At 45.9% G+C, this 25,851-nt stretch overlaps 1 protein-coding gene across 2 annotated transcripts in view; it reads left to right on the top strand.

Moving 5' to 3' along the window:
• STAB1 (stabilin 1) overlaps positions 1-25,851 on the top strand; it is a 508,133-nt gene that overhangs the window by 292,923 nt on the left and 189,359 nt on the right. For both annotated transcript variants that reach the window (XM_073592448.1, XM_073592449.1), the window contains one exon: positions 1,920-1,999. In XM_073592448.1, the coding sequence (XP_073448549.1) occupies positions 1,920-1,999 (80 nt within the window). The remainder of the gene's footprint in view (positions 1-1,919; positions 2,000-25,851) is intronic.

Below are 25,851 nucleotides of genomic sequence, written 5' to 3'. Positions count from 1 at the left end.
CAGCTGGGGAGGATTTGTTAGGTGGAAGAACTAGGAGATTGAGTACTAGCTGTTGTGGCCTTTTGAGGTAGCTCCCCAGTCTGGAGGGGGTGACCTTGGGCATGGAACTCAGGAGTGGAAGGGACTCTCGTACAAACCACAGGGGTGTCCTGACCAAGAGCAGGAGAGGACAGTGGAGAGTACTGCCGGGCAAGTTTCCAGTAGTGATTCACTGGGTGTTGGTGAGTGATACACAGACAGGAAAGCTGGGGAGGCATGCAGGAGTGGATTGGGAGGATGCAATCTGAGATGGATGTAGAGCCAGTGAGGACTGTGGTGTCATGGACAGTGGAGACGGGCAGGTGCAGCCAGGAGGGCTGGCAGGGCCTAAACAGGGATGACTTTCCATTCCTTTTGCTACACGAAAGGGGCCGACGGTCCCTGCCTGCAAAGGGCTGTTGCTAGGGCCTGGCTGAAACCAGTGTCTGGCCTAACCACGTGCTAGCTGTGCCTGAAGAGTTGTGTTAGAGGAAGAGGAAGAAATAGTCTGCAGCAAGATTTGTGCTGGAGGAAAATGGGAGTTTATAATTTGTCCCAAGCTATGCAAGAAAATCTTTCTTGGCATTCCATAAATTCCTTAACCCCATCCAAGTTATCATCCCTTAAATAAAACACAAAACAAAGCTAACGGACTGTTCATTGTCTTGGAGTGTTTGGGAAGTGAATGATGGGCTGGGCAGGGTGGCAGGTGGGCCACATCACTCAGCAGCCCCTACGGGGGTACCGCTACACATAGATGGTGCAGCATGGTTCCAATGCTGCATCTGTCCCCCGGCGCCTCTACACTGAGAACCAAGCGACCAAACACCGCTGATGGCTTGTTTCTCACAGCTCCTTGAGCAGAGAGCTGCTGTCAGTCAGAAGCTCTTCACTCTGCTCCTCCACGCTCATTGGAGCGCTGAGCTGTGGAGGGGCAGAGAGCGGCCGTCTCAGGCTCTCAGCTGCTCGCTGAGACGGTTGTCAGTCCAGGCACCTGGCTAATCAGACTCCCATTGTCATGATGACGTGGTGCCTGGACTGAAATTTGTGACGTCAGCAGAGAGCGGACCTAAGCCCGCTCTCTGCAAAACAAATTGCATTCCTGTGATCCGTAGGAGAAGCCCAGCCAAATGAGCTTTGGCTATACTTCTCCTTTAACTTCTTTTTGCTGTATACTTGTTCCAAGTAAGTGGTTTAGAATGTGTAAGTGTTAAAATCATCAGTGTTCTGTCTCTGGGACAGCTAGCTAAACCTTCTTATCCCAATAACTGTAGATACCATATTTCTTTGATCTCAGTTTTATTAGAACAAGCCAGGCGAAACTACAAAATAACAGAAATAGACCTCAATAAGTATAATATTGCATACAATACAGCATACATTGCATAAACAACAATATACAATACAAGATGAGATAATAAAACCATACTTTTTAAGTTCTCTAAGGGGTGATGACGATAGATTGAGAAAGACATGACTTGCTTCCTGCAATGTGTTGAAAAGAATGGTGGATGGTTCACTTCCTGCCAAGATTCTACCCAGAATTCTCTGCTTGCTGACAACTTCCTTATTACACATACAATAAAACAATAAACATAACTGCAGCAATACCAAAAAGGAACACTAGATGGAGCCTACACACCACATATGATTGTCTTAAGTAAATTACACACTTTACATGTAAATTTAACAACACAGGTACAAATAAGGTACAAATAATCAGCAAGACATCTGGTGGACAGAACAATCAGCATTACAGCCAAGCAACTAGCATTTCCAAAATCAGATCATGATTGGCAGACTTTGGGTTTATTTTTAGATAAGTAATGTTGTTCTCACCGCCTTTTGCTTTTGATTACCTTGAGATGAACAGATAATCCTTTCAGTTTCATTTTTTTCAGTTGTATTCCAGGACCTACAAACACCACAGGAAAATGCTCCTGCCTTGCTGGATATACAGGAAACGGCACACATTGTACAGGTATGGGAAAGATTTGTGGTCCTTTATGTTAATATAGCTTGGGCAACTATTTCATTATTATCAGCATGATGTGTTGCCATCATTTCTAAAGCCTGGTACACACCACTAGCTTTTTTTCGTTCAACCCAGTGGGTTGAACAAAAAAATACCTGACAGCTCCAGTTGGAGCCCCTGTACTAACGGTCCGACATTAGTACATTAGTACAGCGATCTCCCCTGCTGTTCTTTTGTGTTCTGACAGGGGGATGCCCCCCTCCCCGCCCGCCAGAACACTTCGATCAGAGCTCTCTGCCATTGGCTGAGAGCGCTGATCGGGGAGCCAGTCGGCTGCTGGTTTTCCAGCATGCGGGTTCGACAAAACTCGGCCAGACGGACCAGCTACCTTACACACGGGCTGAATGTCGGCTGTTTTTTATTAAACCGGCCGATGTCACCTGACACTCGGCCTGTGTGTACGGAGCCTAATTGTTAACACATTCTTTAGAATGTATCTTATCTTGCTACATCCTTGTTGAAACTGAACCCTAATCCAATCTTTACATTTCTCCTGCATGTGAGTGGTCAGCAGCAGGGCAGTGCAGTCCTGGCAGCTGATCAGATGGAAGCCTGTCAGGGCATCTTGAGGGCCCATTCACAACCTACAAATGTAAACATGTGCAAGAGCTCTTGTACATGGATGTTCAATACACTGCATTCAGATTCAAATAGTATACAGTTCTGAAGGCAGCAGTATTTGCTAGGGGCTCATTCACACAGCTCTTTTTTGGTTTGTAGTGTTTAGCTTTGTAAATCAAAACAAGAAAACAAGGGCAGGCGCAGAATGACCTTGGCTTTCAATCATTCTGTCAGTTATAAAAATGGTAACACACAAGCTCGATTCACAAAGCTAACACAACAGGATATGTACACTTTTATAACCACTTCAGCTCCAGGAGATTTTACACCCTTTATGACCAGGTCATTGTTTACTGCGCAGCACTGGGCTACCTTAACTGACAATTGCACGGTCATGCAACACTGTACCCAAACAAAATTTAAATATTTTTTTTTACGCAAATAGAGCTTTTCTTTTTTATTTTTAATATAAATGAAAAAAGACCAACAATTTTGAAAAAAACCCAATATTTTTTACTTTCTGCTATAAAACATATCCCATAAAAAAATTAAAAAATCTAATTTCTGAATAAATTTTAGCCAACATGTATTTGGTAAAAACAATCTCAATAAATGTATATTGATTGTTTTTTGGGAAAGTTATAGCGTCTACAAATGGGATATATACTGGAATTTTAATTTTTTTTATATAGTAATAATGGCAATGATCAGCGACTTCTAGCGGGATGGCATGCAATCTTACACTAACTGACACTTTGTGGGAACTAACTACTGTAACTACCACTGATATCACCAGTGACATTATTACAGTGATCAGTGCAAATATGCACTGTCACTGTACTGATGACATTAGGCAGGAAGGGGTTAACATCTAGGGCAATCAAGGGGTTAAATATGTCCCTAACAAGTGTTTGTGTTTACTGTGTGCTTAGCAGGGAATGAAAAAACAACTAGATCCCCTGTCATTGAACACAGCTCTGTGCTGTTTACACTCACACAGCTGTGTTCCATGAAGCTCAAAGCCGATTGACGGGTGATGGCGCTCAATTACTGTCATGCGCCCCCTACCTGAAAATGTGTATGTATGTGATTCTGCACAGCCGGCACAGTGCATGGTCAGCAAGTGGTTATAAGAAAAATGACAGTTCTTTTCATTTCAGTTCAATGAGATTTGAAACATACTGCCACATGGATGAAAAGAGAGGGACATAGGCTGATGTTAAAGCATACAGTATCTCACAAAAGTGAGTACAACCGTCACATTTCTGAAAATATTTTATTATCTTTTCATGTGACAACACTGAAGAAATTACACTTTGCTACAATGTAAAGTAGTGAGTGTACAGCTTGTATAACAGTGTAAATTTGCTGTCCCCTCAAAATAACTCAACACACAGCCATTAATGTCTAAAGCATTGACAACAAAAGTGAGTACACCCCTAAGTGAAAATGTCCAAATTGGGCCCAATTAGCCATTTTCCCTCCCCGGTGTCATGTGACTCGTTAGTGTTACATAGTCTCAGGTGTGAATGGGCAGCAGGTGTGTTAAAGTTGGTATTATCGCTCTCACTCTCTCATACTGGTCACTGAAAGTTCAACATGGCACCTCATGGCAAAGAACCCTCTGAGGATCTGGAAAAAATAATTGTTGCTTATCATAAAGATGGCCTAGGCTATAATAAGATTGCCAAGACTCTGAAACTGAGCTGCAGCACAGTGGCCAAGACCATACAGCGGTTTAACAGGACAGGTTCCACTCACAACAGGCCTCGCCATGGTCGACCAAAGAAGTTGAGTGCACGTGCTCAGCGTCATATCCAGAGGTTGTCTTTGGGAAATAGCCGTATGAGTGCTGCCAGCATTGCTTCAGAGGTTGAAGGGATGGGGGGGGGTCAGCCTGTCAGTGCTCAGACCATATGCCGCACACTGCATTAAATTGGTCTGCATGGCTGTAATCCCAGAAGGAAGCCTCTTCTAAAGATGATGCACAAGAAAGCCCACAAACAGTTTGCTGAAGACAAGCAGACTAAGGACATGGATTACTGGAACCATAACCTGTGGTCTAATGAGACCAAGATAAACTTATTTGGTTCAGATGGTGTCAAGCGTGTATAGTGGCAACCAGGTGAGGAGTACAAAGACAAGTGTGTCCTGCCTACAGTCAAGCATGGTGGTGGGAGTGTCATGGTCTGAGGCTGCATGAGTGCTGCCGGTGTTCTGTCAAAATAGCGAAATCATCAAGATCTCCAATTATGTCACTTCTGGTTAATGCAAACCATAAGTAATTGGAGATTTTGATGAATTTCTGTTTTGACAGCACACCTGCTGTTTTTACACCACACCGGCAACTGTGTACAGTTGGGTAAGCGATGTTATGAGCGGATATTGTGTAAAAAAAGTGTTCGTGTACTGGAGTGTACACAGTTGCTGGTGTTGTGCCAAAACAGCAGTTGGTCAAACTCTCCAATTACCCATGGTTTACAGTAACCGGAAGTGACGTAATTGGAGATCTTGATGAATTGGCTAATTTGACCGAAAACAGGCACTGGGGAGCTACAGTTCATTGAGGGAACCATGAATGCCAACATGTACTGTGACATACTGAAGCAGAGCATGATCCACTCCCTTCGGAGACTGGGCCACAGGCAGTATTCCAACATGACAACGACCCCAAACACACCTCCAAGTCAACCACTGCCTTGCTAAAGAAGCTGAGGGCAAAGGTGATAGACTGGCCAAGCATGTCTGCAGACCTAAACCCTATTGAGCATCTGTGGGGCATCCTCAAACGGAAGGCAGAGGAGCGCAAGGTCTCTAACATCCACCAGCTCAGTGATGTCTTGGAGGAGTGGAAAAGGACTCCAGTGGCAACCTGTGAAGCTCTGGTGAACTCCATGCCCAAGAGGGTTAAGGCAGTGCTTGAAAATAATGGTGGCCACACAAAATATTGAAACTTTGGGCCCAGTTTGGACATTTTCACTTAGGGGTGTACTCACTTTTGTTGCCAGGAGTTTAGACATTAATGGCTGTGTGTTGAGTTATTTTGAGGGAACGGCACATTTACACTGTTATAGGGTGTACACACGGTCGGACTTTGTTCGGACATTCCGACAACAAAATCCTAGGATTTTTTCCGACGGATGTTGGCTCAAACTTGTTTTGTCTACACACGGTTGCACAAAGTTGTTTCTGATCGCCAACCACGCGGTCACGTACACCACGTACAACGAGACTAGAAAAGGCCGGTTCAGAACCAAGCGCGGCACCCTTTGGGCTCCTTTTGCTAATCTCGTGTTAGTAAAAGTCTGGTGAGAGACGATTCGTGCTTTTTCAGACTCGTGGCTTTCAGATCGTTTTCTGCTGTTCAGTTTGTGCTTGTGGGTTTGTATCTGCTCTTCAGTGCGTGCAAGCAAGTTCCGCGTGACTTAGTCATTGTATTCTTGTTCGTTCATTACTGTTTTTCAGGTCGCTCTTCACAGGCCTTGCTGTTCTTCAGTGCGTTCTGTTACTTCGTTCTGAGCAGCCGACAGTTTTCTAGCCATGTTGCGTATACGTACTCCTCGTAGAGTTCGTGCTGTGCGGGGGCTTGGTGTTGGGGTCCTGACCTTGACACAAGTCCAGTCCATGAACAGGGTGGGGAGGAGTTCATGGACCAAGAATTGGTTGCTTCAGCGTGACCAGTTCTCTCATATACCTTTGCTCCGCAAGATCCGTGAGAATAATCCTGATGATTTCAGGAACTTTCTCAGGATGACGGACCCCGTGTTTCACCGTCTGTTGCCTTCGCTGACCCCTTATATTAGCAGGCAGGATACCTGCATGAGGCAAGCCATCACTCCGGAGCAGAGGCTGGTCGCTACCCTGCGGTACTTGGCGACAGGGAGAAGCCTGCAGGACCTCAAGTTCTCGACAGGCATCTCCCCCCAGGCTCTGGGGATCATTATCCCAGAGAGCTGTTCTGCCATCATCCAGGTCCTGCAGAAGGAGTATATGGAGGTAAGATTTTTATCCTTTAATATCACATTTTATTGTATTGAATGTTTGCTAATATATTGTATTTCTTTCCTCATTCCCTAATTACCATGATTGGAATATGCTGTGAATGTCCCCTTTCTCCTCATGCATGCTGGATTTTTATGTAATTATTATTTTAGGTCCTTCATACATATTTGCCCTTCAATAACCTCCCCAGCATGGTGTCTCCTGGCCCTATATTCACCTCATGTAGTCACTGTATTTAAGTCGTTTAAGTAGTCAATGTATTTTTTCAGCTCCATAGTAGTGCTTTACCCCAAACACCCCCTAAAATGTTTGGAAATGTTATTTTTGCTTTAAATTCAGGCAAAGTGCCAGAGGCTTTTTTTTTGTGGTGTCCCCAAATAATTTTTAGTAACTCTCCCTCCCCCAACTGCTAAGTCAGCTGATCCCAATTCTCTATCCTCAATCATCTATCTGCTGACTTTGCCAAACCCATACACACTATACCCATCTCTTTTGTGGTCATATTTATGGATGAATTCCCCAAAGCATGTAGTGCAAGGGCCTGCCTGTATACTTTCAAATGGTACTGTTTAAAGTTTTTGTATACTATTATTATCTTGATAGGTAATAGCAGAATGTCCAAATGTCCTCAAATGTGTACAGTGTGTATTTATATCTTTGTATTATGACACTTCTTACCTGTCCAGTGGGCTGCCAATAGTGTAACTAAGGAGGGGTTGTTCCAAGTAATACCCTGTATTTAGGCATTCATCTCTCAATGAAGTGGAGAGGGTTACCTGTCCAAGAGTCCCCCCTCCCACATTGCCGAGCGGTGGGACTTTCCTAACTGCGGAGGGGCAATTGATGGGAAACACGTCCACATCGTCCCACCACCCAACTCGGGGTCATACTATTTCAACTATAAGGGGTTCAATAGTATAGTGATGTTGGCGGTGGTGTCGGCTAATTACGACTTTCTGTATGTGGACGTGGGGAAGAATAGCCGGATGTCCGATGGTGGAGTCATCGCCCAGACGAAGTTCTACAGGCGTCTCCAGAATGGCAGCTTGGACTTGCCAGCTCCAGAGGACAATGTGGAAGGACTCCCCTTCATGTTCGTTGCTGATGAAGCGTTTGCGCTGGGGGACCACCTGATGCGGCCATTCCCAATGAGAACCCTCACCCCGGAACAGAGGGTTTTTAATTACCGGCTGGCCAGAGCCCGAAGAGTGGTGGAGAACACATTTGGAATCCTGGCCAGCCGGTTCCGCCTATTTCTGACACCCATCCATATGGCGGAGTATAAACTGAACCATATTATACTTGCGTGCTGTGTTCTCCATAACTTTTTAAGGAAACATTCGGCCAACTATGCTGGCTCAGCTGGGCCTGAGGCCGGAATGGTACATCAAACCACACTGACGGCGCTTGAAAGCGGCCGTCCTGGCTTGCCCTCCCTGAGTGCCCGTGATGTCCGGTTACGCTACCTGGAGTTCTTTGCGGGTAGGGGGGCCATCAATATGCCAGCAAATATTTGAAGCCTTTTTATAATAAAAAACAAAAAGAATTTCTTTGTGGACATTTACTGCTTGTGTTTGTTTTAGCTGACCCTGACAGAAATGTTTTGAGTGCAGAAAATGGCGTGATTGTGTAACCTTATACAAAGCACTGTTGGCTGTTATTTACTAAATGCAAAAACACATTTCACTACAAGTGCACGTGCAACTGCACTGAACCTGCACTTGTAGTGCAAAGAGGATTTGCCCTTAGGAAATAACCCCCATTTTTGCTGAAAACACCAATTACATCACCCCAAAAGTGTTGTAGTGTTGAGACAATAATCCACACATTCTTGATTAACCAACTTTTTTATACCTGCACAATCACATTTACCAAAGGTTTTTAAAACAACCAACATGTTTGTTGTATAACTATTTTTGGTGTGGCATTATCAAAAATAGAAATGTCCATTTACGATAAAACAGGCCTGTGTAAAACCAACAAGAAAGACAAAAAACTTGAACTTACAAAGTTCACATTAGGTCAAACCTGAAGGCAATATCAGACATCAGTATTTAGTAACTGTGTTTGATATTGCGTTCAGATGGGGGGAAATCACCCCAGGAAAAGCCAAATTTGGAAGATGCACACCAATTTATGCTACAGATAGCAACATGTGCTATCTGCCATCACGGGGGACCAAGGGACGTGTTTTGGGGGAGCAAACCCTTCCTTGCCACTACTTTATAATTGAGGAAGGGGTTGCACCCCCAAAACGCGTCCATTGATCTCCCGTGATGGCAGATAGCACATGTTGGCACACTGTGTGCATCCTCCAAATTTGGCTTTTCAAAACATTGCAAAAATATTTAAAAGATTGGACCACAATAAAAAAAGTGATTTTATGGGGTTTTAAATTCGCCCCAAAACATCAATGATGTTATTATTTTTTTGAATCACATCATTTATTTTTTTCTGGATGTTTTGCAATTCGAAATTACACCCCATGATCTCCCCGATCAGGATCTGGGCACTTTCTGATGTGAAAGGATCTCGATCCCTCACATCACGATCACCTAAAAAGAGAGAAAACAAACAAAAACAGGTATCAAAAATCTGCCAGCATCCATCTCTTACCTGAGCCTGTGGTCGCAGACACTCACCTGTTGTGGTGCCAATTTCCACCACATCTTCTTCTTCCTCCTGCTCTTCTTGGGTTGGGGGTATTTCACCTTCTTCCATAGGTGGGGGGTCTGTGGTCTCCTCGGATGAGGGGTGTCCTCCGAGTTTTTTATCCCCTATGTAAAACAAAAATGGTATAATTAGCACACAGATATTTGATGGCAGAACTATAAATAGGAAACATTGCTTGGAAGTGGGGTACAATTGTCAATTTTAGCCGAGTTCCAAAATGTTTTTTTTTATTGCCCTTTGTCAAGCTGCAATACTTTACCTGTTTAGTACAAGCTTCACAGATGGAGACCCCCCTATAGTATACACTGGAGCACCTGTGTGGCCCCCCTAATAAAAATGGTGTTCTTGTGTCCCACACTAGTGCTCCAGTGTCCAGATGTGAAAACAGCTGCTCAGTGTCCTCTCCTTACACAGAATCTAGTTTGCATTTCATTCTAGTAACAAACCCATCTACACAAACAAATATTTGGCATCCAAGTAGGCCCTTAAAAATGTGGGAAAATGCATATGGCCTAAACAATGGTGTTTTAGAGGCCGAAAGAAAAATGTTTGATACGAACGAATAATGGGCCCATGAACATTAAAGTTGCCTTTTTAAACTGTACAATTAAGAAAAGCACATGGAGCAGCACGAACGTAATAAAGACAAAAAGAAAAGTTCCTAACACAGCACAACTACTTACTTTTTTGCAGCACTCTCCGGATCTTTCGGTACTGCTCTGGCTCTCTTAATTTCAGGTCCGACCACCGCTTCCTGAGCTGATCTTTTGATCGTCGCACCCCGAAATTCCTGTGAAGACTTTTGACCACTTTCGCCATGATCTTGGCCTTTCTCATATTGGGGTTGGGGTAAGGCCCATACTTTCCGTCATAGTCGGCCTTCTACATTATGTCGACCATCTCCAACATCTCCCCAAAGGACATATTTGTGGCCTTAAATCGTCTCCTTCTGGATCGGGACGTGTCCGGATCCGGGCTTTCCTCCTCCTCGTTCCTGTAATTATCACGCACCTGCTGTGACTCCGCCATGTGCTCTTCCCCCACTGCGCCGAACGAAAAGGGGCGGGGAATAGAATAGAAAGAACGTCAGGGGCGGGCGGAGTTACACGCATGCGCAGTGTATATAAAGCGTAACACACGTGCGTATTACGTGCAATCTGTGAGCGGAGGAAGGAGCATTGGACGCGCCGATCATAACAATGAAGGTAAGAGACAAACTTGTGCCTATACTGCTTCTACATTGAGGCCTATATTGTAACAAGATTAGGAGAGTTTTGTCTGACATTAGGCTTTGTCTTGTGTTGTGTCTTGCAGTGAACATGGATATGCTACTGAAAGATAATGACTTCATGTCAGTATTCATAGATATGTTAAGGGAGGTGCCATGTCTGTGGGAGATTAAACACCCACATATCAAGAACCAAGCAAAGAGGAAGGCAGCACTGGAGCTATTGTGTGAAATTGTGAAGCAGGTGATCTCCATGGCAGACATCACCTATCTGAAGAACTTAATTGGTGGCCTGAGGAGCACATATCTGAAGGAGCGCAAGAAGGTCCTGGATTCACAGAGATCCGGAGCAGCAGATGACATCTATGTCCCCAGGATGTGGTACTACGACAGGCTGCATTTTCTGGCAGGCCAGACTGAACCCAGGCCATCCCTCTCCAGTCTTCCTTCCACGCTTCCTTCCCCCCCGGCTGAGGCTTCTGACGCCCAACGTGGGCCTTCCAGGCAACACATGGAGGAGCCCAGATTGAGCCAGGTATAGCATTCCTCTAAATATTGCTGGTTGTCCAATCAATGATGTTAACTAGATGTTAGTTTGGAGTACTAATTTAGGATTGTGATTGATGAAGCAAAAACTAAAACCATGTCCCTTTTTCATACACAGGGAAGTCTCAGCCAGGAGGTGGCCGGGCCGAGCCGGCTGGCTGATCTGCCGGTCCCTCCCCTACACCTGGAAAGAGAAAGTGGCAGTAGGAGGAGTGCCCTAGAGGAGGCTGGCAGAGGACTCTTTTGGAGGGCTACAGAGGTCCTGGGAGCATGACAGACCGTGGAGGAGGACATTGCTGCCGTCATTGCATATAAAATGCAGAGGATGGAGGAGGGCCAACAAGTCATGTGTGAGGCGCTCATATTGGAGGCTCTTAAGAAAGGTATGAGGGGCCAAATTACAGCTCAGACACACCTTTGCGATGGTCCTCCTCCTCCTCCTGCAGGTCCTCCTCCTCCTCCTCCCTCTCCTCCAGGTCCTCTCAGTCCTCCTCCAGGTCCTACTCCTCCTGCCACATCTCCAACTGCACAGCCACAGCCCGGAACTAAGCGTGGAAGGAAGACCAGAAAGTGAGGACCCTGGATCCAGTCTGGTCGGCCAAAAAATGCAGCCTCTTGTGGTACCACAGCCTGGGGACATACATGTCATCTGCTGCTATCCGGATCTCTGCGAATCCCGGACCAGACTGCCCTCCCTTACATATGGACTCCTCAGGCCACCAATTTTGATGTTCAAGAATTGATGTCTGCCGTGGGGGTCCCAGGCTTCGCTAATTTCTCCTGTTTCTCCAGTGTTGCCTTCCTCTTTGTTTGGTTCTGATCCCTTAATAAAGGATTTTTTGTTTGAATTATACTCTCCTATGTGTTTTACTTCAAAAAGGACAGTTTGTTTGTGAGGATTCAGGTACATTTCAAATATACAATGTGCAATTAACAAGGGACACCAACAACAAAAAAACTCCTTGAGATTAAATAATAAAAGATATCAATGGTGTTGGGGTAACTTGACACACAAAACACACCCAAAAATATTCTGGAGTAAAAATAAAAATAACATTGAACAAAGATCAGCCTTGTAAAAAATACAAACATTAAATAAAAAAAAAAAAAGGCTTAAAACCCCCCAAAAAATTAAATAAAAAATACAAATTATGTCAGATGTGACAACTAATAACAATATATTCAGGGAATCCCAATAAAAAAACAAAAATAAAACTTTGTGAGAAGTGTGTGTGAATATGAGCAGCAAAACTACTTAATTCTTGTCACATTATAAAGAAGAAGAGAGTGCGCTGTATTAAACCATTTTTGACATTGCAGCGTGACGAAAGTGCAGTATCCATTGCGAACGCTAAGTTTACCAGAACGAGCTGTTCCGTACCGGAATTTCTTCTGAGCATGCGTGGCACTTTGTGCGTCGGAACAGGCCACACACGGTCGGAATTGACGCGATCGGATTTTGTTGTCGGAAAATTTTATCTCCTACTCTCCAACTTTGTGTGTCGGAAAATCCGATGATGGAAAATGTCCGATGGAGCCCACACACGGTCGGAATTTCCGACAACACGCTCCGATCGGACATTTTCCATCGGAAAATCCGACCGTGTGTACGGGGCATTATACAAGCTGTACACTCACTACTTTACATTGTAGCAAAGTGTAATTTCTTCAGTATTGTCACATGAAAAGATATAATAAAATATTTACAAAAATGTGAGGGGTGTACTCACGTTTGTGACATACTGTATGTAAAAAAAAAAATTATATTTTGCAATTTACAAATCCTTAAATGTGGTGGCAGCATTTGTTTTCCTTTTTTATCTAGCTAAGTACAGTTTCAGCAGATACAAAAAATACCTGTTGATCTTGCAAAACATGCAGCAGGGTTGCCAACAGTCAGTAAATTTACTGACAGTTTGAAAAAAATCTGTGATTTTTGATGGTGGCAGCAGATATCCATTAGAGAAAGTTTATGTCAGTAAAAATCTGTCCTTTTTTCAGGCAGGTTAGTGTTGGCTCGGCAAGTGTAAGAAAGAACCCATTGACAGTTTGATGCAGCTCCAGCAGACACTTATCCAGGCAGAGTTTGGAGCCAGTTTGTATTATTTTTAAATAGAAGCAGGAAGCCACATTTGCCGATCCTGCTCCTCTTGCTCTGGCTGCAGAGTGATATCAAATGTGCTCTGCCTGCCACCTCTCTGCATAGATAGGTAGTTGGAACTTGGTGCTTGTCTGTCAGCAACAGCTCCTGAAGCCTATGCCCATGGCCCCACGTGCCCTGCAGCTACACTACACTCTCCTCCTGAGTAACCTTTCCTACTCTTCTGCAGCTGCAGTTCTCTACCATGTACTGCCAAGGAGGGGGTGTTTGGGGGTGTGAGTAGAGTACTGTACTGGGGGAGGGGGCAATTTGGGAGGAAAGGGGGCACACCTGAACCCTGCACTCTGTATGCAGCGCACCCCTGAACCCTTCATTTTGTATGCAGCGCACCCCTGAACCCTTCACTCTGTATGCAGCGCACCCCTGAACCCTGCACTCTGTATGCAGCGCACCACTGAACCTTGCACTCTGTATGCAGCGCACCCCTGAACCCTGCACTCTGTATGCAGCGCACCCCTGAACCCTGCACTCTGTATGCAGCGCACCCCTGAACCCTGCACTCTGTATGCAGCGCACCCCTGAACCCTGCACCCTGTGTGCAGCACACCCCTGAACCCTGCATTATGTATGCAGCCCACCCCTGATCCCTGCACTCTGTATGCAGCCCACTTCTGAACCCTGCACTCTGTATGCAGTACACCCCTGAACCCTGCACTCTGTATGCAGTGCACCCCTGAACCCTGCACTCTATATGCAGTGCACCCCTGAACCCTGCACACTGTATGCAGTGCATCCCTGAACCCTGCACCCTGTATGCAGCGCACCCCTGAACCCTGCACTCTGTATGCAGCCCACCCCTGATCCCTGCACTCTGTATGCAGCCCACTTCTGAACCCTGCACTCTGTATGCAGCGCACCCCTGAACCCTGCACTCTGTATGCAGCGTACTCCTGAACCCTGCACTCTATATGCAGTGCACCCCTGAACCCTGCACACTGTATGCAGTGCATCCCTGAACCCTGCACCCTGTATGCAGCACACCCCTGAACCCTGCACTCTGTATGCAGCCCACCCCTGATCCCTGCACTCTGTATGCAGCCCACTTCTGAACCCTGCACTCTGTATGCAGCGCACCCCTGAACCCTGCACTCTGTATGCAGCGCACCCCTGAACCCTGCACTCTATATGCAGTGCACCCCTGAACCCTGCACACTGTATGCAGTGCACCCCTGAACCCTGCACACTGTATGCAGTGCATCCCTGAAACCTGCTAATTAAACATAGCAGCTGCTTGGGTGAGTACACATTGCCATGGTCTCAATGCTTAGCATTATAATGCGGCAATTTTTAACTCGACATGTCAAATTTTACAGCCGGCATCGCCTGTGTGTATTGCATACAGATGCAGTGCACACAGGCGATGCTGGCTGTAAAGTTTGACATGTTGAGTTAAAAATTGCCGCATTATGAAGCTAAGCATCGAGACCATGGCAATGTGTACTCACCCAAGCAGCTGCTATGTTCATTTAGACGTAGGTGGTCAGAAGTTATTCTGTTTAATCATCTTCTTTACGCCACTCCCACTATTGGATGCAGTCTGGTCGTGCCCATTGCTTTCTTATGCATGCATAACAGAACTTGTTTTTCAACTGTATCCCAGCAGAGTGGCTGATAATTTGTCATACTTTGTTGACTTTTAAATGTAAACCAGGCCAATTACCTGTTATGGGTATTTTCAGAGTTTACAGATTGTGTTTATACTGTTTAAATATCTAATGTTTTAGTTTCTGATAGGAGTTCTGTCATTTTTTTCAGATTGTCAGTAAAAAAATTTTGTGCTCTGTCAGTAAATTTTCCATGTTCTGTCAGTTAAAGTTTTGGGAGGTTGGCAACCCTGAAATGCAATGTCCTTGCCACTTCTAAGTCCAGCCTCCCATATATACATCGTAGAAGTGAATGTAAACAAAAAAAGGCAGACAGTGTTGTTTTCAGCATTACTATAGAAAGGTAGAAATTTTATAAACAAAAAACTTAGATACAGAAAATAAATGCAGTAACCTCATACTGCATAAGGACTGGTAAGCTGAAATATATTAAATTTTTGGTTTGGGGTTTAGATACTCTTCAAGAGCTCGTTCACACCAGAATGTTTTGCAGGCAACCTAAGTTCTGTGCATGTTTCCCACACTGTGTTCAAAAAGCACGGGGGGTGCGATCTACTGCGGTGTCAATATACCGTAATCCTAATGACACTCCAAACAGAGATCACAAATGTAGTGCACTAGATCACATGGTACCGCACTATCATACAATCTGCAGCATGTGCTTTTTGTTAAAAAAAAGTAGTGCATGCAGTACTTACGGTGCGATATAGTGCAGTTGCAGCCCTTTCAAATGAATGGACTGAACATCTCACTGCTCTGAATCTCAAATGAATTGCATTCCTTTGCGATTCCGGTGTGAACTGGCCCTTTAGCTATGCGTATTGACTCCAGCATGAGGCTTTGTATGCACCTTAATAAAAGGAGATAAGTAGTGATGGCTGAAGGGTTTAACCATAGCCAAATAAAAATGAGCTTAAAGCCTGTACTATTGTGTTCTGCCAGTGGGGAGCCTTCCCTACTGGCACAATATAATGATCGCTGCTGTCGGCTATAGCTGCCAGCACTGATCAAAAAAAAACCTGAGAGGCTGGTTGTATTGAAGTCAGGGCAGCCATCAGAAATTTTTGGGCCCCTTACACAGCTTTAGGCATGGGTCCCCCCGAGCCTGACCACCAACATTCCCCAGGGCTTGCCCACGGGCCACCTGTATGCACTCAGCCCCCCCCCCCCCTCAATCCTGTACCGTGCTTCCCCGCAAATAAGACCTACCTCGATAATAAGAGCTAGTGTGATTTTCGGGGAGAGCTGCAATATAAGCCCTACCCTGAAAATAATCCCTAGTTTAGGTTGGTTGTGCAATGCTACAGTCCACTCTCCTGCACTAGTATATGTCGGTGCGGCGCCGCTTGGTGCTCAGCTGATCTCTCCTTCTCTCAGCTGTCAGCGGGGAATCTTGGCCCCCTGCATTGCTCAGAGCGGGGAAGACAGCTTGGACGGGCAATGGAAGCGCCAAGCAAGGCTCAGCTGATCTCCTCTTCTCCTGGGTGTCAGCGGGCAAACTCAGCCCCCCTCCCTCTGCACTAATCGTAGCCGTGGAAGATGGCTCAGGCGGGCCATTGAAGCGCCGAGCAGGGCTCAGCTTTCCTCTTCTCCCTGGTGTTAGTGAGGGATCTCGCCCCCCCCCCCCTCACAGTGCTTGAAGCGGTGGAAGACAGCTCAGGCAGGCCATAAAAGAAGGTATTTGCACAGTTGCATTGTAGAAACGCACACCTTTTGCATTATGTGATCCTGTGATAGAGGGGATTCTGGCATTTTGCAACCACTGGGAAGACAGCACATTGCATGGCAAGCCCTACAGCAAAAATAAGCCCTAGTGTGATTTTGGCTGACAAAATGAATATAAGAACCGGGCTTATTTTCGGGAAAACACGGTATATATGTCAGCCCCCCACACCTGTATATATGCCAGCCCCCTCACACCTGTATATATGTCGGCCCCCTCCACACCTGTATATATGCCATCCCCCCTCACACCTGTATATAGGTCAGCCCCCCTCACACCTGTATATATGTCAGCCCCCCCACACCTGTATATATGCCAGCCCCCCCACACCTGTGTATATATTTCAGCCCCCCCCACACACACACACACCTGTATATGTCGGCCCCCCACCTTTATATATGCCAGCCCCACCCCCCCACACACACCTGTATATATGCCAGCCCACCTCAGACCTGTATATATGTCAGCCCCCCCCCACACCTGTATATATGTCAAGCCCCCCTCACACTTGTATATATGTCAGCCCCCCCCCACTTGTATATATGCCAGCCCCCCTCACACCTGTATATGTGTCAATACACAAGTCTCTGGCCCCTCCCTGTACAAAAACCACCCCCTCCCTTTCCTTCACAGCCCCTACTTGTAAAGGAAATCTTCCTACCTAGTCCCAGCTCATTTTCACTGCTGACATGTTGCTGACACAGAGGAGCACAGTTCAGGCAGCTCGCATGAAGGGTGTACATGCACATAGTTGCCAGAGGTGGCTGTAAAGAGCTCAATGTCTGACACAAAGAGCAGCAGAATCTGCAGGATCGTTTCTATAGTGCACAACATGGCTCCCCTTCACCCGTCCTGCTTTCTCCTGGCCCGGGTGGGCCCCGGGCCCCTTACAGTTGTATAGGCTGTACCCCCCTGATGGCGGCCCTGACTGAAGTTGATCAATAGATCAACTTCAGTACAACCAGACTGCCCATAGATGGTTCAAACTTTGTTAGGTTCCTGCTGAACTGGCCGAATTTCGATTCAACTGTGGCCAGCTGTAAGAATTGTCATATATTGATCAGTTTTTTCGATCAGCCAGTGGGCTGAGAGAAATAAAACTGAATGGATTCTCCCATCCACACTTACGAGGTGTATACAAGAATCCTCCCCACTGAGCTATTGTATTCTGACAGTGAGTCTCCTCTGCTATTAGAATACACTGATCAGTGCTGCAGCCTGTAGGCAGGCTTTGAACTGTTTGGTTCTACTAAGTTAGTGGCTGGTCCTGACCGAGGGAGAGGGTTAACTTCTGTAAGCTCAGTTCCCAGGCTTTTGGTCCTAGCTGGCCTATCTGTGCTATAAGAAAAGGGGTGAAGGCTGAGGTTCAGGGCTCTTCCTTGCTGAACTGGTTGGTTCCACTCTGTTAGTGTATTGGGACTGCTGCTCCTTGCAGTCCAGAAGACACTGGGACTTCAGAGACATCTAAGTCACGGACAATGCCATAATAGACTCTCACCTCTTAGAGGTATACCTGGGCAGCCACACCACAATATATAGGGTTAGGGGAAGGACGTTGTTCATATTAAACCGTATGCTGTAACTTGGTTAGTAAAAGTTACTTTGACCGTTATGAGCCTGATCTGAACTTATTCAAACGGGTGCATGTTGGTTCTGGCGTATCTAAAGAACCTTAGTCTGTGTAGCACAATGGGACATGAAGCTATACCACTACAAAAAGGGTTAACTTGGCAAGACAAGGATAAGGCACGTAGTTGCTAAGAGTAACCAAGCACAAGTTTAAGTTTAGTGAGGGGTTCAATGTCCTGGCTCCCCCCTAGCAGTCGGTATCAATAGCAACTGGATCCGAACCCATGTTATGGAGATCTATGGCCTGGTCATGAGGTTTGTGAAGGTAACAGAGGTACTCTGGACTGGTGGAGTGGGCGACGGCTCAGCACGTCCCTCCTAATGCAACATCTGCCAAGGTACAGTGTGTAGTGACATTGGACACAACGTTCTCAGAGGAAGTCTGTAATTTAATTACTGCACACAGTGAAGACTCATTTCTAAATCTGGGAACTGCCTTAATGTTAGATTCTTTACATAACCGCAGTTTAACCTGCCGGGCAAGTAGGTCCTGCCCACAAGCCGATTTGGACAAGAATTTACCATGAAACCCGTTCAAGAAGAGTCGATCATTAGATTTAATACTCTCAAACAGCAATGGCCAGAGATGGATCAAAATTCAGCCCCTTTGAAACAGCAAAATTTTGATCCATCTATGGCCAGCTTAGGGCTGGTCATACACATTAAGATTTAACCTGTTCAGCCTGAGGCTGGATTAATAGATTCCCCCATCCACACCAAACAGCATGGTTAGAGGAATTCCCCCTACTGGCTATTGTATTTGAACAGCTGCTGCTCCCGTCGTGGTTAGAATACCCAGATAGTGACTGCAGCTGATTTGCTGCAGTCACTGTTTCATTGAGAATATTACACCCCGCTTCTTTGTTTTTTAGATCAAAGTTTGTTGAGCCACGTGGTGCCAACGAGGACACCCACAGCACAAATTTTAACCGATTCAGCATGAATCATACAAAATTAGACTTGTGTATGGCCAGCATAAGTAATCACCTGGTCATAGTTCAGTGATCTTGTGTATACAGAGTATTACCATAGATGTGTAAGATCTTTTCTGAATTTCTGACATCTCAGGGCTATCCCAGTAGAGATCAGTGAAAGTTCCTGCAGATAGCCATAAATTTACAGGTTATGTTGTACTACTGATCATAATGAATTTACAAACGAAAAAGCACTACCCTCAAAATAAGCCATGATATTGTTGTTCTTTAAATGCAAAATGCACTTGGCCCCGGTTCACATTGAAGTAGCACAATCTCAAAGTAGCAGGTCTGCGTGCTTTCAGGTGCTACTTGAAAGACATCTGTTCAGCTTAATGCACAGATGTCTATTAAAGTCGCACCTGAAATCTGCAAAAGTAGTGCAGGAAATACTTTTGCAAATCAGTGCGGTGCTGCAAAGTTGACGTTGCACTGATTGGAACGGTGCCATTGCTGGCAATAGTCTGCGTCATCCGATTTGACCTGTCAAATCCCTCCAATATAAATGAGGGCTTAAACCCATTTTTAAATATTCATCCTTAAAGGGTAACTCCACTTTTGTGGACAAAAAAATAGCAAATAAAAAAAATATATTATAGCTTATACAATTGCGACAGAAATGATATTGTAATTGAATGTTATTTAAAATGACCTTTCCTTTTCAATCTGCAGTGCTGTAATTTTCTGTAATATGCAGTGCAATATGGCTACCTGGAGGTGTTCTGTACACAGAATGACCTCCAGATATGTAATTTCCTGCTTATATGATTGGCTCACTGATTTTCCCAGAAGACTGCACTAAGATACAAGTCAGATTTCAGGTATCACCTGCAACAAAAATGTCATTTTTGGTGAGGTACTCCCAATAGGAAATCACGTCTAAAGGGTTGCAAACCCTTACATTTTAAGGGCAGCGGCTGGTTAATAATTATGAAGCCACTCCTATTAGACTCACTTAGAACAGAGGCACAGACAAACACACAGGGATTTCTTCAGAAAAACAAAAGGTAGGAATCTGCAAAAAAGTTTCTTAAAATCCTTGTAATGTACATAAATCACCCAGAGGGGAATGTTTTTCTTTATCGTACATCACGGGACACAGAGCAGCCATAGTAATTACTATGTGGGTTATACGCCACCTATAGGTGAATGGACACTGCCACACCCAAAGACAGGAAGCCCCCCTCTATATAACCCCTCCCATACAAGAAGTACCTCCGTTTTTTAGCCAGTGTCTCAAGGTGATGGTCACGGTGGATTGAAGTACTTTAGACAGCCCCGTTGGAGAAATCCTTGCCAGGATCAAGGGGCTATGCAGTCGGATCCATTCAAAGTGGCAATATAAAGGCCAAAATGGATGGTACCCGAGCCTCGAGGAAGAAGAAGCGAGGTTTTTGCCTGTAATGCTCCTCTTTGGAGGGCTGGACCCTGGGATCCAGGCCCTTGTATACATGACTAAACCAAAGGTTGTCCTGGCAGGGTGCTGTACAGGTCCAAGGGTGTGGACCCCTGTATGCAAGGGGGACCCGGTCCTTGAAGGTCCATTCGAAGACCTGGTCTGCCATGATGGGTGAAGATTCGGTCTGGCTGTGTATTACAGCAGTTTCCTGCGGTGGGAATGGTAAGTTTAAAAAAAAAAACGAAGAAAGAACCTGGGAAAGGAACACATATGGTTCACTAAAAGGGATTTCTTGCAATTGTGAATGCCTTGCCTGTTTTTCACCACTAAAGGGTGTATTGTAGCATACCTGGTGTTTACTTGTCATGCTTTGTTTTTCTGTGTCTGGCAGCGCTCCTTTGGTGACCTCTTAGGCATTGCCTCTCATCCTGGTCTACCAGTTGTCCATGGCCCTGGAACCAACCGCCTCCTAGCCCACGGCACGCAGCCCTCCCCCCAGAGGCTGGTTCCGAAGATGGGAGTGGGGCGGCCAGCATCCCCCCACAATAGCGCAGCCCCTCTCTCCCACCCAAGCTATCCCGATAACAGGACCACCATCCTCTACACACGTGCACGTGGGGGGCGAGCACGCACGTAGCACGGCGCAGGCTAAGAAGCTATAAAGTTTATGACTCTGTAAAGAGTCTGGTGACTGACGGAGGGACACAGAGTATACTGGGGCATGTAAGCACTGTATGGAGGTGGATACAGGCACTTAAAGGCACACCTACTGGGCTTTAGGCTGAGCAGTGATAGCGGCATTTTTTTGGTGGTCTACAGTTTAGCAGTGGATGCATATTGTGAGTACCTCTGCATTTTGTGCTTAGGACTATGTCTTCCTGAAAGAAAGGTAGGGGGAATACAGCAGGTTGGAGCGCAGGGGTGCCACTGTCAGGATCTGAGGATCTTAGTCACGCTTCCACAGTACTATCCTCTCCTGAAAGGCCAGAGGAGACTGAGCCATTGAGGCTGTAAGGCATAGTGGCTACATCCAACATTTCAGCCTCTGCCTACATCACCAAGGACGATTTGGCTTCAGCATTAGCTGGGCTGGAGAGAAAAATAGCCAACATGATCGCGTCTGTCTCCCAGTCCGCGAAAAAACGCAAAAGGTCCCCTTCTCCCCCTCCTGACCTTCCAGTATTAGAACAGGAATGGGCAGATGACATTGAGGTGCCATTGGGTGACTGAGAATAAGGGCTGGCAGACGACTCCTCTTCTGAGGATTCAGTCTCAGAGGAGCCCTTCTCAGCCCCGCAATCCCAAAAAGTGCTAGTCCAATCGCTTACAGAATTGGTTCGTTCGGCATATAAGTTCCCCCCAGTGGAGGAGGTTGAGGCCCCCTTTTCTTTTTTGGGTTCTTTGAGGCCTTCACAGGGCCCACATGCTTTCCCTTTACACCCACTGCCAGAGCAACTAATATATGCAGACTGGGATCACCCAGATAGGTATTTTGTTCCTCCTGGGAGATTTTCTCTTCTTTATTCCATGGAGGAAAAGTTCACTAAAAAGTGGAATTTGCCAGCAGTGGATGCTGCTTGCTCTTCTGTGAATAGGAGTCTAACTTGTCCAGTAGACAATGTCCAGATTTTCAAAGATCCAGCCGACAAAAAGCTGGAATCTAAAGCCTCCTTTTCTATAGCTGGTTCAGCAGTACAGCCTGTAGTAGCAGCGATAGGGGTTTGTCAATCCTTAAAAGACCAGCTCAAGCAAGTCATTAAAGGTGTCCCTGCTCAAGGGGAAGCAGCCTGCGAGTTAGCGGAACTGCCAAGGGCCTTATGTTTTGCGGTGGATGCCCTTAAAGATTCCATCCAGCAGGTGTCACGCTTTGCCCTCTTGTCTGTGCATATGTGCAGAATTCTCTGGTTGAAGCATTGGTCAACTGAGTTGCCGTGCAAGAAGCTATTGGCAAGTTTTCCTTTTCATGGGAAATGGTTGTTCGGAGACGACTTGGATAAGTATATCCAAAAAATTTCAGGTTGTAAGAGTGCCCTTTTACCGGTTAAAAGAAGGAGTAGGCGTCCTTCATTTGAACATTCTTCTTCCCCGGCACCAGGTGCTGCAGCCTCCAGGCAGTTTCGTCAGCCTCCGCCATCGGGTTCAAAAGGTAAGCCTCAAGGCCTCACTATGAAGGGGCGCCCCCACTCGGTCGAGTGGGGGGAAGGCTTCTGCAGTTTTCAGGAGCCTGGCGGGAAGAGATCCAAGACAGATGGGTCATCTCCACAGTATCTCTAGGCTACAAGCTAGAGTTTCGGGAGTTTCCACCATTTTGTTTTCTAAGATCGAATGTTCCCAGAGACCCGATAAAAAGGTCTTTATTCCAGGTACTGGACCAGTTGATGTCACAGGGTGTGATTACAGAAATTCCAACAGAGGAGCAAGGCATGAGTTTTTATTCAAATCTCTTCACGGTGCCAAAACCGAATGGAGATGTCAGACCCATTCTAGATCTCAAAGATCTAAACCAAAGATGCATATCTGCATGTGCCAATCTGCCCCGCTCACCAGAAATTTCTGCGATTCGAGGTGGAACAGCGCCATTTTCAGTTCATAGCATTGCCCTTTGGGTTATTAAAGGTCCGGGGTATATCAGTAACGGCATACCTAGACGACCTGCTGCTTATAGATCAGTCGGTTACATGGCTAGACCGTAGTGTGTCCAGCACGGTCAAGTATTTGGAACACCTGGGCTGGATTCTCAACCTAGAGAAGTCAGCCTTACGGCCAGTAAGAAGGCTAGAGTACTTGGGTCTGGTCATAGACACAGTCCAAGAAAAAGTATTTTTGCCTCAGACGAAGGTCAGGGCTCTAAGAGATCTGGTACGTGTGGTCAAGGGAAAGAAGGATCCCTCCATTCGCCTTTGCATGAGGTTGCGAGGGAAAATGGTTGGTGGCTTTGTTCAAAGCTATTCCCTATGCCCATTTTCATTTGAGTTGCAAAACAGTATTCTGTCTGCTTGGAACAAGAGGACCCAAGCCTTGGACTACCCAATGAATCTGTTCCCAAGGGTGCGCCAGAGTCTCATTTGGTGGTTGATAACCAGAAATTTGCAGAAGGGGAAATCCTTCATGCCTCTTGGGCTGGAGAGCAGTTTTGGAGGAGGCCACTGTCCAGGGGAAGTGGTCAGAGATCGAAAAAGCCTTGCCCATCAACATTCTAGAGATTCGGGCAGCGCGTCTGGCTCTAATATCCTGGACTTCCAAGTTGCAGGGGTGTCCTGTCAGGATACAATCCAACAATGCCACAGCTGTGGCTTACAACAACCACCAAGGGGGTACCAGGAGTCAGGCGGCCCAAAGGGAGGTGGACCATATTCTGACATGGGCAGAGAAGCATGTGCCTTTTCTGTTAGCAGTCTTCATTCCGAGAATTGACAGGTGGACTTCTTGAGCCGCCAACAATTGTCCCCAGGGGAATGGTCCCTGCATCCCGAGGTTTTTTCAGCCATATGCCAAAAAAGTGGGGTACCCCGGAAATAGATCTGTTGGTGTCCAGGTTCAACAAGAAGTTGGACAGCTTTGTGTCAAGGACAAGGGATCCGCTCGCCTTCGAGACAGATGCGCTAGTGACTCCTTGGGATCAGTTTTCACTGATTTATGCATTTCCCCAGTTCAGCTGCTACCGCGGCTTCTATGCAGGATCAAGGAGGAAGGTGATCCGGTGATTCTGGTAGCCCCAGCGTGGCCCAGAAGATCCTGGTATGCAGAGATCATAAGGTTGGTAGTAGGGAAACCGTGGACTCTTCCATCCGTCCAGACTTGCTTTCGCAAGGACCGGTGTTCCATCCTGCCTTATAATCGCTAAGTTTAACGGTTTGGCTATTGAAGCCCAAATGTTAAAGGATCGGGGCTTTCGGGCTCAGTGGTGACTACCCTGATTAATGCAAGCTGGCTTCTAGGGCCATTTATTATAGGATATGGAGGTCCTATATTTCCTGGTGTGAAGCCAAAAAATGGCATCCTCGAATCTAGTTTTATTGGTCTTGCAAAGACAACCCTTTTGAGCCTTTGCGCCATATTCCCTTGATCCTTTTGACAAGGAAGTTGTTTTTTTTGGTTGCAGTAACTTCGGCAAAGAGAGTGTCAGAGTTGGCAGCCTTTTCCTGTAAGAAGCCATACTTAATTATTCATAAAGACAAGGTGGTGTTGTGTCCTCACCCAAACTTTTTGCCTAAGGTAGTGTCCAGTTTTCACTTGAACCAAGATGTCTCCCTGCCTTTTTTTTCCCAGAACCTCACTCTGTGGAAGGAAAATTGTTGCATTTTCTCGATGTGGTGAGAGCTGTCAGAATCTGCAGGTGACAGCTCAGATGAGGAAGACTGATGCTTTGTTTGTACTGCCAGAAGGGCCCAGAAAAGGGCAAGCAGTGTCAAAATCGACTATTTCGCAGTGGATTTGTCAGGTTATAATTCAGGCTTATGGATTGAAAAGAAGGGTTCCACCTTTTCAAATTAGAGTGCACTCTACCAGGGTAGTGAGTGCATCATGGGCAGTGCGACACCAGGCCTCTATGACTCAGACTTGCAAGGACGCGACTTGGTCGTCAGTACATACATTTACTAAATTTTACCAGATGGATGTAAGGCGGCAGGAGGATACTGCTTTTGGGCACAGTGTGCTGCAGGCAGCAGTAAAGGTCCTCACGTCTGATGGCGGCCTGCTTTTATATGTGTCTCCCTCCCCTCAGGGGCATTGCTTTGGGTCATCCCACATAGTAATTACTATGGCTGCTCTGTGTCCTGTGATGTATGATAAAGAAAATAGGATTTTTAGTACAGCTTATCTGTAAAATCCTTTTCTTGGAGTACATCACGGGACACAGAGGTCCCTCCCCTCTTTACTGGGATGTTCATTGCTTTGCTAAAAAACTGAGGTACTTCCTATATGGGAGGGGTTATATAGAGGGAGACTTCCTGTCTTTGGGTGTGCCAGTGTCCATTCACCTATAGGTGGTGTATAACCCACATAGTAATTACTATGGCTGCACTGTGTCCCGTGATGTACTCCAAGAAAAGGATTTTACAGGTAAGCTGTATTAAAAATCCTATTATTTCCTCAGCAAAGGTGGAGTTACTCTTTAAGAGCACATCACTGACACATCTCAGTAACTGCAAAGTGCAAACTGATATTACTACTGGGCTGAAGATCAAAGTTTCTATATTTTGGATAGGTATATTAAATAGTTGAGGCAAGCAAAAAATAGTAGAGAAGGAGCAACAATTTCCTTAGCCATAAGTTACCTGGTCTGAGGGGCTGGGG

The sequence above is a fragment of the Aquarana catesbeiana genome, linkage group LG07, assembly GCF_042186555.1.
Source record: "Aquarana catesbeiana isolate 2022-GZ linkage group LG07, ASM4218655v1, whole genome shotgun sequence".
Taxonomy (NCBI): Eukaryota; Metazoa; Chordata; class Amphibia; order Anura; family Ranidae; genus Aquarana; species Aquarana catesbeiana.
Note: the sequence above shows the minus strand (reverse complement) of the source record. Positions and strands in the feature narration are given on the sequence as shown.